The 12,199-nt window shown below is 47.6% G+C and overlaps 1 protein-coding gene across 2 annotated transcripts in view; it reads left to right on the forward strand.

Annotated features, from left to right (window-relative positions):
- GNAO1 (G protein subunit alpha o1) overlaps positions 1-12,199 on the forward strand; it is a 168,843-nt gene that overhangs the window by 81,392 nt on the left and 75,252 nt on the right. For both annotated transcript variants that reach the window (XM_009250738.4, XM_002826435.5), the window contains exon 3: positions 2,270-2,411. In XM_009250738.4, the coding sequence (XP_009249013.2) occupies positions 2,270-2,411 (142 nt within the window). The remainder of the gene's footprint in view (positions 1-2,269; positions 2,412-12,199) is intronic.

A 12,199-nucleotide genomic window follows, 5' to 3' on the forward strand; every position in this document is an offset into this window, starting at 1 on the left:
AAGTTACCTGTAGATCAGCTTGATTTTTTTTTAACTTTGTTTTTAAGCTTCATGAGGGCATGTCTAAAGCAGCCTTTACTCTGGAGCTAGCTCAGCCCCGTTGCTATGGCATGAGCCTTCTGGCGTCTCTGCTGAGTGCCCCAGGCGTTTAACAAGGACTCTTCACTCTGGCTGTTTGGAACTTGAATATCTCCCAGCCTTGAATGAGCTCTGGGAAGCGTTCAACTGATAAGCTCCCTGATGCTTGTTCTTTCTTTAGTAATTGTTCCTTGACCTGCTGTGGAATCTCACCCTATCCAGCCACAGACTCCAAGGGGACCCCTATGCGCTCTCTGAAGCATCTGAAATGCTCTCTCTTTGCAGTTTTCTCCCCTCTGGTACGCTGCCCTTCCAGCTACCTCAGCTTTCCTGAACTCACTTTTTCTCTTCAGCTCAGTGAAATGGCTGTGTTCTGCCTGGGTTCCCTCTTGCACTGTGGTCTAGTAAACACCTAAAGGCGGATGCCCAGGCCATCACCGGACTCTCCTCCTTGGTCTCCCTTCTCTCAGGGATCACAGTCCTGCACTGTCTATTCTCCAGTGTTTGAAAATGCTTGTTTCATATATTTTGTCTGGTTTTCTAGTTGTTTACAGTGGGAGCTAGCAAAGATCCCTTTGAGATCTCTCTGGGGTGGTGCACCAGTGGCCTGTACTGGTTATGTACTCCCTCAAGATACTTTTACAAAACTGGACTTAGGAATAATGAAAGTCGACAGAAAGTTGATAGGGTCATTCTGATCTGCTTTTTAGAGAAATTCAGGGTGAAGACCTGCAAACCAGCACCAAATGGAATTTTGCAGCAGGAATCATTATTGTCCATCAACTGATGACTGGATAAATAAAATGTGGTACATCCATACAGTGGAATACTGTTCAGTAATAAAAAGGAATGAGCTACTGATACATGCTACAATGTGAATGAATCTTGAAAACATTGTGCAAAGTGAAAGAAACCAGTCACAAAAGACCATAGATTGTATGGTTCCATTTATATGAGCTGTCCAGAATAGATGAATTTATAGAAACAAAATGTAGATCAGTGGTTGCTTAGGGTAGGGGCAGGGCATGGAGAGTAACTGCTAATGGATACAAAGTTCCTTTTGGGGAGATTGAAATGTTCTAAAATTAGATTGTGGTGATGATTGACCAACCTTGTGAATGTACTAAAAACCATTGAATTGTATACTGTAAGTGGGTAGAGTCTATGGTATATGAATTATATCTCAATAAAACTGTTGTTTTTAAAAAAAGAAGAAGAATTTTTAGCCATTTTCTCCTGCATGAAGGTAATGAAGGAATTGGAAGGAGCCTTGGTATGGTAGAAAGGAGGTCTCAGTTATTATATTGGTGCGTGAACGTGTCACGAGTAGTGTTCTATCTGGGACTGAAAATGTGACCACAGAAGAGTTTACATAGTTCATTGGGGGAGGACAAATGTAGGATGTTAATCTTAAAATTCATTTGCTCTTTCTGGATTACTTTAGTTATAAGAGGATTCTTGTGGTTTTGGCGTGAGCCCCTCCTTCTAGCTTTCTCTCCTGCCCAGATCCTTGTCAGCAGTGAGCACATGTTGAGTGGCTAGCAGGCAGTGCCACGTGGCCTCTGAAAGTCGTGATGTCCCCTTTATGTCTTCTTTGTCCCTGTTCAGATCCACCAGAATGAGGGTGGTATGTGGTTAAATCCTAGCCAAGGATGAAAAAGTAGGCAAACCCTTTTATTGACTTTTCTGTTGTCAAAGATAAAGATGGTTATTTGTTTGTCTTAAGTGAATCATTTTACCTTCATTAAAAGCTGTGAGTTTTCTGTGAAAGAAAAATGCATCATCCATTTGCGGACTTTTTACAGGGATTTTCAACAATATGCCTCTGGGTGTACACCTAAGTTGGGACCCCGAGCTTTGCTTAAAATACTTACAACTAACATACATTGAGTGCTTAATGTATGCCCTTCCTGTTCTAAGTGCTTTCAAGTATTATCACACCTCATTGACGGATTTTTCTTTCATTATTTAGGGAATGTGAAAAGACTGCATTTCTTTTTTCCAAGATTCTGTTTTTCAGTAATTTAGGTAGCTTTTTCCTTTAGATTTTATGACATTAATGTAGCAACTCAGTAACTCAGCATCTCGGCTGGACCTGGCCCACAGCTAGCCAGTGCTTCTCGTGCCTGTGCTCTCTGCGTTGATGAGGACAATGCTCTCATCAGGTGTGGTGTGTGTGGTTTTTCTCTAGGATCATCCATGAAGATGGCTTCTCCGGAGAAGATGTGAAACAGTACAAGCCTGTTGTCTACAGCAACACCATCCAGTCCCTGGCAGCCATCGTCCGGGCCATGGACACTTTGGGCATCGAATATGGTGATAAGGAGAGAAAGGTAGGCCCCTGAGCCCATAAGCACAGCAACAAGAGGTTCTGTCTGTGTTACCCCACTGCCTCCTCTTTATAGTGCTGGGCTGCCTTAAATGAATGAGAAGAGACTCCGCTATGTATGAAAGATATATGGTGGCACAGTCACCAACCTAAGCCATTGCATCCACCCCTCTGGCAAACTCCCAGCAAACTCACCAACTTTGCAAGTTGCAAGGGCTGCAAAACTCCCGGATTTATTTTGCAGATGAGGAAGAGTTGGTGACAGTTCTAAATTGGGGCTGCCACAACACTGTCTAAGTACCTGTCCTTGGGCAATTCACTTGAACAGAAAAAATATGTATTAAACAAAACAAGCCTTGTCTAGCCACCATCTCCCCTCCTTAGAAGAACTTTCCTTGCCTTGCTGTGGAGTGGGGATAGCCATTTGAATTGACTGTCTTTCCTCTTTTACACCAAGGGCTATGTTTTCTGCCTCCCCCGAGTAAGTATGAGGACCTACAGGGCGCTCCTTCCTGTGGAAAGTCAGTGTCCTAGAACAGGGACTGTTTGGGGGTAACATTTCCAGGCTTCTATTAAGTGGTGAATGGAATAAGTACTATATAAAAGCCTCTAATTTGCAAACATTTATATTAACTGTTAAGACTGAACTATATACAGCTACACTGGCAAGGCTAAATAAAAGGAGGGAGGGAGAGAGGGAGAGGAGAAAATAGCCTTAGAATTCTTTCCAGAAGCAGCTCTTTGTCCCTGTTTGGGACTGAATCTCAGTGATCCTCCCTCTGGGACCTGGAGATTGGAGAAGGGGGCGGAAGGCAGGTACAGCCTCCAAGCACCTGGGCTCTGCATCTGAGCCTCTGGATGGAGAGCATTCATCTCTGATTGCTGTGTGATTTGATTGTATATTATACACACGTCCTGTCTTTGCTAAAAATCATCTTCCTCACCGAGGAAAACTGTCCTGGTTGTCTCTGTGTCTGATAAATCATCCGTGACAGACAGCTTTAAATGTAAAATTTGATATGTTATGCACAAAATCCTAATTCCATGGGGCAGAGTCATCCAGCCCAGGCATTGGCTCCTCCAGGTACTGGGGAATTGGGTGACTGAGGGTATGTCCGAGGCCAGCCTGAGGTGGAGAAGCTGGGCACTAGCAGGGGGACCTGGGCCCATCTGCCGCTCCTCCTGGAGGCCAAGTTGGGAAGTGGATTCTGCAAAGGAAGCACTTCTTCCTGGAAGACCAGCTTTGGGTTTGGTCACAGAGCCAGTGCCTGTGGAAAGAGGGAATGGCGGAGTGGATGGGTCCATTCACTGCAGGCTTATGTGCGAGGCTTTGAGCTAGGTGCTGTGGATACAGGAATGAGCACAGCAGGGAATAGTGTCTGGTTGCAGAAAACACCTATTCAGATCATTAGAACTAACCCAGATGAGTACAGTGCTTCATTCTTCTTAATAGCAATAGTAGGAATAAAAACAGCTACCATTTGTTGAGCACCTACTGGCTGCCAGGCACATACTGAGCACTTTACACATAATGACTTATTTTATTTAACTCATTTTATTACAGCCCAGAGCAAGGAGTGCCTCATCTTCAGGCATGGCACAAGCCACAGGCCTCTGGTCTGTCTGTCTCCCTTTGGCTAAGTGGAGAGCGTGTTGTCTGAATCTCAGCCAGATAGCAGACACAGTACAAAAGGCACACCCCCTATACACACACACACACACACACACACACACACACACACGGTGTGTGAGATCTTCCAGGAGCAAATGTATTCATCTCCCAGCCAGCTCTTCCTAAAAATCTCCTATACTGATTATAACCCAGAAAAGTCAGTGTGGCTTTGGAATACTTTTCTCCTTCCATTTTGGAAAACATTCATTGTTCCCATGGGATTTTTTTTTCCATTTTATTATCCTGAATGGAGAGATGATTGCTTGGGAATCGCTAGGACTATGATGCGTTAAGGACTGTACTGCAGGCCCCTGGGAAACAAGGTCCCTTCTCTGGCTATTTCTCCTCCGTGGAATTTCCCAGTCAAGTCAGCCTTCAAGTAGGAAGGAGGGGAAGGCTCCAATGGAAGGAGCGACTGAGAGCTAAGCGGGACTCCCTGGAGAGTCCACTGGACACAGTCGAGTCCAAGCACAGTTCCATTATGGCAGGTGGCACCATGGCCGGCACCTGGCCCATCCCTAGGGCAACACAGCCTTGTCTGGTGTGAGCTTCCTGGTGGGCAAAGGCCTCCCTGACACTCAGGCACCCCCTTCCTGTATTCTTACACCTGTGAGGAGCAGGAAAGGAGTGAACCCAAGACCCAGGCCAGAGCAAGCCAGACAGCTGGAAAAGGCGTTCCCGGGAGTGGGCTGATGTGGATTCGCAGCTTGTGGACCTGGGCAGAAGAGAGTGGAAGCCACCACTTCTGCCCTCTCGGTGAGGAGACATACCAGGCCAGAAAGGGCTGCAGTACCTGCTGGTGTGGGGGCAGCTCAGAGCCAACATCCTTCCCTTTCCATGTTCTCATGGAGCTTCCTATCTAGCAGTACAGGCAGCAAACAACCCCACAAGTAGGTGACTGCATAATGTCAGATAATGCTAAGGGCTGCAAGGAAAACAAAATAAGGTGATGTGAGAGCCTGATCTGGGGGTAGGAGGAGCAGATACTTCAGAGTGGGAGGACGAGGGGACAGAAAGTTCCAGACAAACACCCAGGCCCTGAGGGAGGAATGAGCCTGGCGCAGAGGAATATAAAGCTCTGTTCAGCTGGAGCTACCTGCAGCCAGGCAGCTGCTGATGTCCAGATGCCCTGAGCCCAGGGCTGGGTCCCCATATTCTTCTGTCTCTAGGGTCCCCAGCCACTCTCCACCTAGGGGATCTGCCATTTGGATGCTGGGGAAACCACCTTATGCTGCAGGAGCCCAGATCCGTGTTTTGGTCTCTGAAGAAGAGACCTCCTTCCCTCTTGTGTTTTTTTCACCTCTGCCACCCACCACCACTCATCAGGGGGTGTCTGGAGGAAGACAACCCCACTCCCAGCACCTGCCGGGGCCAGCCAGCCTTGCATTCTCCACACAGAAAAGCGCCTAAGAGCTTCCTTGCTGTACCTCAGTGTCAGCCCCTAGAACAGGTAGGTGTCCCTGATTTCTCCCAGCAGCTGACTCACCACCTGTCCTGTCTGTTTCCCCAAGAGGAAAGAGGACTGGCTGGTTTTTCCCTCAGCCTCTCTGGTGTGGAGTCACTTGGGGCCCCATGACTGTGCATGAGCCTGAACCTGAAAGAGCCTCCATGCAGAGCAAACAGCAGGGACCTCCTTACATCCTTCTGTGGTTTCCACCCCCAGGACCCAGGCCCCAGGCCCCAGCCTCAGACTACAGACCCCTCCCAGGGACCCCATGCACTCTCACACCTCCGGGACTTCACTAGGTTGTGCTCTCTGCCTCTAGTGCCCTCCTCTTTTCTTCCCCTCTTCCACATGGAACTGCCCCACTCAGTAAGGGCCCACTATGCTTCATCTTGTCCATGAAGCCGTCTTCCCTTTTCCTTCTCTGAGGAAGAAACTCAGCTCAGGGCTTTCCCCATGAAGCTCTTATCTCACACACAGGCATGAAGATGAATTGTTTATACTTTCCATAGAGCAGTGGGCTCTAACGTGTAGTCAGAGTCCTTTGAGCAGCTCATGAAAGCAGCGAGCCTTCCCTCCAGAACAGGGGACACAACACACATCTAGGAGATTCTGCATGCAATTTCAGGGGGGCCTGGTCCACCAATGGAGTCCCGCCTAAGAACCCCTTCATCATTTAAGGTCTTCTGATCAAGGCCTATGTCGTTTGTCTTTGGGTCACCTCCTCACTCCAGCAGCCAACACAGTGCTCAGCACTTAGTAGGTCTTCAAGACCCATCCCATTAATGGAATGACATTTCTAACTTTCCCAGTTTTCAGAGAAAAAAAGGCAAAGTGCCTGTAACTTTATCACTACATCAACAGCTGTTGATTGAGTACCTACCATGTGTAGGGCTGGTGCTAAGCCGTGTGTGAAGATTCAAAGACAGGTGAGTTGGAGCCTTTAAGGAGCTGGTCATCTTCTTGGGAAGATGGAGCTCACAGGCAGAGTGAGCACAGCCCTTGCACATCGTGGGCAGGAAGAGCTGCTTAGTGGGAGTGAAGCTGGAACTGTCCCTGAAGCACAGGTACAGTTTGACAGGTACAGTGTAGGTGAGCAAAGGCCCTTGAAGCCAGGAAAAAACATGGTTGGTAATGAGGGAAAGGAGAGTTAATTGGCAGAAGGGGCCAGTGGCCAGAACAGAGGACTGGGGTCTGAGCAAGGTGTGGAAAAACTGGAAGGTCCAGTTGGGTCCAGATTTGGTGGGCCCTGGAAGGTAGGCCACGGAGTTTGGGTTTTATCCTGTTAGCAGTAGGCAGCCATGGAGAGATTTTGAGCTGGGATGGGATGAAAGTGAGATTTTAGGAAATTATGATGATGGCATGTGCAGAGTGGACAGGGCAGGGAGGAGGATGGCGGGGGAAGACTAAAGATGGGAGGCAGGTGAAGAAGCTCCAGCAACAGACCATGAATACGGTGCAAGGGGCTAGGTGAGGGGTCAGAAAGGCAGTAGAGTGATGCGTAGCAACAAAGGAAATACAGGGGCCTGGTGATTAATTGGCTGTTGGAAAAGGATGGGCACAAGATGGAACCTCAGCCAGAAAGCCAGGAGGTTGGGTGGAGCCGGACCACAGAGGGTGAGTCCCCTTCCAAACCTAAGGGGTTTCCAAGTCGGGGAGGTCCTCACATATCAGATGGATGGATTCAGAGAACTGAAGCTCTGGGAATTACTGACTCCAGGATAATAATGGCTTTCCATTTTTATGTTTCAGACCCTTTATTGGAAAAGGATGGGCCTGTTATTTGTCCTGTTATTTAAAAAATATTCCTTAATGCTTAAATTATTTAATCCTAACAACTACCTGTGCCGTGGGTGCTATTGTTGTCCTCATTTTATAGGTTAAAAAAAAAATGAGGCATGGAGAGGCTAAGTGACTTGACCAGGGTCATGCAATACAGATTATATATGTATACAGTGTAGACATGGAAGCCTAACAAGAGTAGAACCTGTGTGGCCTGGGTCCGGAGCAGAGTCCCATTTAGATAGGCCCAGTATGATGAGGCAAAACAAATCATTCAAAGAATCCCATCCTTCATCCTAAGTCTCTCTAAGAATATGAAAAGGGACCAGAGACAGCTCCCCCTGCTGTTCTCAAACATACTCTCCTGTCTCCCACATCTGTCCCACCCAACTCCCTTGAGCTGCCTTACCCCCCTGGGTTCTCCATGGACCCTCTTCTCCACCCCAGCGAGCAAGGCTGGTCCTCTCTCCCCTTCTCTCTCTCCCACTAAATGGTTTCCTGCTCTGCCTCTCCTTCACTCCTCCCTTTTTCTTCATCTCCCTTTCCCCTCCCCTTCTATCTCTCCCGTTCCCGCCCTCCCTTTTTCCCTTTCCCTCTGTCCTCCTCCCTCCTTCTCAGTCTCCTTTTCCTCCTCCCCTTCCCTCTCTTCCTCCCTTCCTCCTCACTCCAGCTCATTATTATGTAAATTGTCTTCACCTTCTGAGCCAAGCTCTCCCCCTCCTCCTTCCTCTAGCCTTAGCCCAGGGCCTACATCTGCATCACAAAAGCAGAGGGCCTTCTTCTGGCTGAGCTGGCCTAAACTCTGACACTGGAAGAAAGGGTTGAGGAGAAACTGAACAATTAGAGGATTAGAAGGTTCACTGGACCAGTGAGGGGGATGGGGAAAGCTTTGAACAAGCCTGTATTAATACAGTTCATCATATACACACATGTGTATATATAAACATATGTAAAATATACATGTGTATGTGTGTACATCCTTGCATATGTAAAATATATTGTAAACAAATGGACTAGTAGCAGTCACGCATTGAACTTGTATGAGGCTTTATTCGCTTGAAAATACTCCAGTTTTCATTTTTTCACTATTTGTGCCTATGCCTGTTTCTCTCAACTATAAACTCCTTAGGGGCAGAGTATAGATCCTATTCCTCTAGCACAATGCCTAACACAGGAAGTATTGGATACTAAGTTTAAACCCCAATTCTACCACCAGCTATATAGCCCTGGGTAAATTATGTAACCTCTCTAAGCCTCAGCGTTTTGGACTGTAAAATGGTAATGATCCTGATACCCCCCTCATTCATATCTGCTGTAAGAGCAAATGAGATAATGCCTGTAGCGTGCATAGGATAGTGCCTGTCACATAGCAACTTCTCAACATGTGTTGGCAATTATTCTCATTATTTGTCTAAAATCATTATTTTTGATAAAGTATTGATGAATTCTACTCACAGCAATCTAGTGAGGAATGGGCAAGGTTTTATCTGCACTTTTCAGGTTAGAAACAGAAGCACAAGGTTCTTAACTGGCCACCCAAGGTCATGTTACCAAGCCTGGGTCTGCTCAACCTGTGCCATAAAGCCAAACACCAACACTGAAGTTTACAACAAGACAAAAGACTGCGTTTATCTGCAGGGGGCTGAGCAAGGAGAATCAGGCAGCTCATGCTTAACATCTCACTTCCTCAGTGGCCCTACAAACAAGGGCTTTTAAAGGTAAGGGTACATTTTAGGAAAGCAGAAGCTACAGGCAAAACCATAAACCTATACATGGAGGTTATACATTGGTTTGGCCCAAAAAAGCAGGATATCTTGTGGGGCAGGCTTTGAGGTCATAGGTAGATCCAGAGATTCTGTGATTTGCAGTTGGTTAAGGAGCGAGCCTTTGTCTAAAACCTTGGGGACAGCCGAAATGAATGTTAAGGTCTGGCTTGTAGGTATGAGTCTCTCCAGGCCCCTCAGGAAGAAATTTAGAAGAAAAACCGGCGGTCAGCGTTCTGTCCTTAGTTCCCACTCTTCTGAGGTCTACTTGACTGCAATGGGCATTTTCCATCTGGTGGGGGTCCAGGTTTCTGAAAAACAACTCAGGGACATATGTTAAGATGTTATCTTTAGTTTCCATAGGGAACCAAACATCTTGTGGCTCTAACTTACTTGGGTGGCTATTATTTTAAGCTATTACAACCTCCTTGCTTCTCAAGTTGCTCATTTATTTCTCAAGGCTAGCTAGGTGCCTGGAATTTCCCTTGAAGAGACTCAAGATTTTTCTGTTTCCATGCTTTTTCGGGGTGTGGGGGGCAGCACACCCCTAACAGGGGGCTCCCTGCTCTATCTCAGTCACCTACCTAAGCAGGATGAAAGATGGGTGCCAGCTGGGCTTGCCACCCATGCTCTTGTTCCACCAGGGGCCTTCACTGGAGCTGTATCGCCTAGAGATAATGGTAGCTCTTTGGGAGGCAGAATCAGATTTCACATTTAGTTTTCAGAATGTCATTGGATCTCTTCTGGTAAAAGAAATCTTGACATTTAAGTCACACAGTGGAGCTCAGGACACTGTGTTTTTTAATAATAATGGAAATATTGTGGTGCCACCTCTACAGTGCAGTGCGGTTCACCTTGTGGTTTGCATGAATTCTGAAACAGATAAAAACAAGGATGCTATCTGGCCTGTGTCTCCCTGAGTCCCCTGGGGCTTAGAGATACTTTAGTGGTAGTTGTTAGATGTGATGGGGGCTGAAGGATGTAATAGATGAAGGCTTCATACTCCCATAGCCCAAACATGAGGCCAGGAAGAGGATGTAGACGTGTCCCATGCTGGGTGCTGAGGCTCTCCACCTACAGCAGCCCCAGAGCCTGCCCTGACCCTTTGCCAGCCAGGTGAATAGAGCTTGAAACTGCTCCATTCAAGCCCATCTCATTCTGCTGCTCCATTTTGCAGATGCAACATAGGTTTCATCTGGCCCAAACCAGAAAGAGACTTACCCAGGGGAATATGTGACAGATCCAGGACTAGAGCATTCAGCTTCCTGCATCACGGCTCAGTCCTCTTTCCATCTCAGCAGGCTGCTTCCAGTCACCCAGCCAATTTGGGGACTCATTTTCTTTCATTCAGTTGGTCAATCAATCATTCCACAAATACTTATCACACAAATACTTATTACTTACAAATGCTTACTTCCTGGGGAAGTGCACAAGATGGCAAGGGTGGGTACAAAGATGCAAAGATCAAGAGGCTCCCGGTCTTGGGCAGAGATGCCAGCCCCAGAATGAGAAGGTAAACGCCTTGGTTTCCGGGGCTTCTCCCAGCTCTGAAATTCCAGCTCTCCAGGGCTCAGTGCAGCATCAGCACTGCTCCCTGATCCAAGGCTGGATCGGGCTGCAAGCTCCTGGTTTGAGGGAAGGCATCCACCATCTAAGCCCTGCCACAAGGAGCCTGAGACCCGGCTACTGGTACTTTGGCCCAGGGTGGCAGCATCAGTGGCTTTCCCTGACCGTCATCTAAAAGGAAGAACCAACTCAAAGGAACTGCAGTTTTCAGTATGGGAAAGAAAGAAGGACTAAAGTGTCAGATTTTTGAAATGTCTCTTAGCTGCTTCTCCCCCTTAGAGTCTTGGGTTTCCTTAGCTAAAAGCGGTGCCCTCCCCCCAGCCTCTCCCAGCTGCCCCCCAGCAGCACACTGTACTTCATGGTTGTCTTACCCTTGGGGCCAGACAGCAGGTCTGGAAGAACAGGTCAGTCTTGTTCATCATGCCCAGTGCTAGCAGGGGTCAGTGAATCCTGTGCCTGAGTGATTCCATTCATCCAATGGGTGTGTGCTTCCGGGTCAAGTGCTGGCCTGGTACTAGGGATATGCATGGCCTGAACAGATGTGTCCAGGGAAGAAAGGATGAAAGATGCAGAATATGCTTCTTTCCATGCCTTCCTGATCCCTCCACAGCATTTGCCATGCGTGCTTCCATTCATGTGTTCCCGCAGCGGTGGCTCAGCCTGGAGCAGGCACTCAGCCTCCAGGGCTCCAGCACGTTAGCCCCTGCAGAGGCCCCAGCCAGCACCTAGCCTTCATCTGGCCCGGCCTGCCTTCTCTTCCGTGGTGTTCAGAGTTGAGTGGATGCTCAAGGCTGGGCTGCCATCAGTCTCTACATGCTCATTGCCTGTAGAAAAGGGCATGGAATTTTAAAAAGAAAATTTAAATGAAAGACTTCAACAAACAGTAAAAGAAAACTGCAAGCGGTGATGCCTTGCGCTTGTGTGCTCTCTTTCTCTCTCTCACACTCCAACCCCGCCCCCCACCACCACCGTAAGCCCTAATTACTCTGCTCTGATGGTGTGAAAATGTTATAACCACGTAAATAAATATTCCTTGGCATCAGGACTGAAGTGGCCCCCACCAATCTTGGATGTCCAGGAGCCACCCCATTGCAGCCCCTGTTCTACCCACACCCCACCCCCACCTGGCAGCTACACAGGGGGAACTGACAGCCTCCCTTCTGGAGAGGGGCCATTGTGTGAGCATCCTTTGGGCTTGTGGTACCTGTTTCAAGGTGGCAAACCAGCTGCCAAGCAGACTTCAGCCTTAGAAGCCATAGGCCACAGCAGAGAGGGGCCTGCCTGGCCAGTGCCCTGTATTTTGGGACTCCTGGAATATTGAAAATTGAAGAATTCCCAAAACACGATAACAAAATCGTGTTGTATTTTAAATGCATCTACTTAACAAATCAGTACTTTGGGCCTACCACAAATGCAATGAAATATAATTGTGCTCCCTAAAAAGATAATTACAGGATTTATAAAAATATTAATTGATAGTGCAGTGTTGGCCATGTGGTCCTGTAGTGGGACACAAGTCAGAGCCCTGTGCTGAGCACTGTAGCTTTCACTGTCTGACATCTCTC

Source organism: Pongo abelii, chromosome 18 (assembly GCF_028885655.2).
Source record: "Pongo abelii isolate AG06213 chromosome 18, NHGRI_mPonAbe1-v2.0_pri, whole genome shotgun sequence".
Taxonomy (NCBI): domain Eukaryota; kingdom Metazoa; phylum Chordata; class Mammalia; order Primates; family Hominidae; genus Pongo; species Pongo abelii.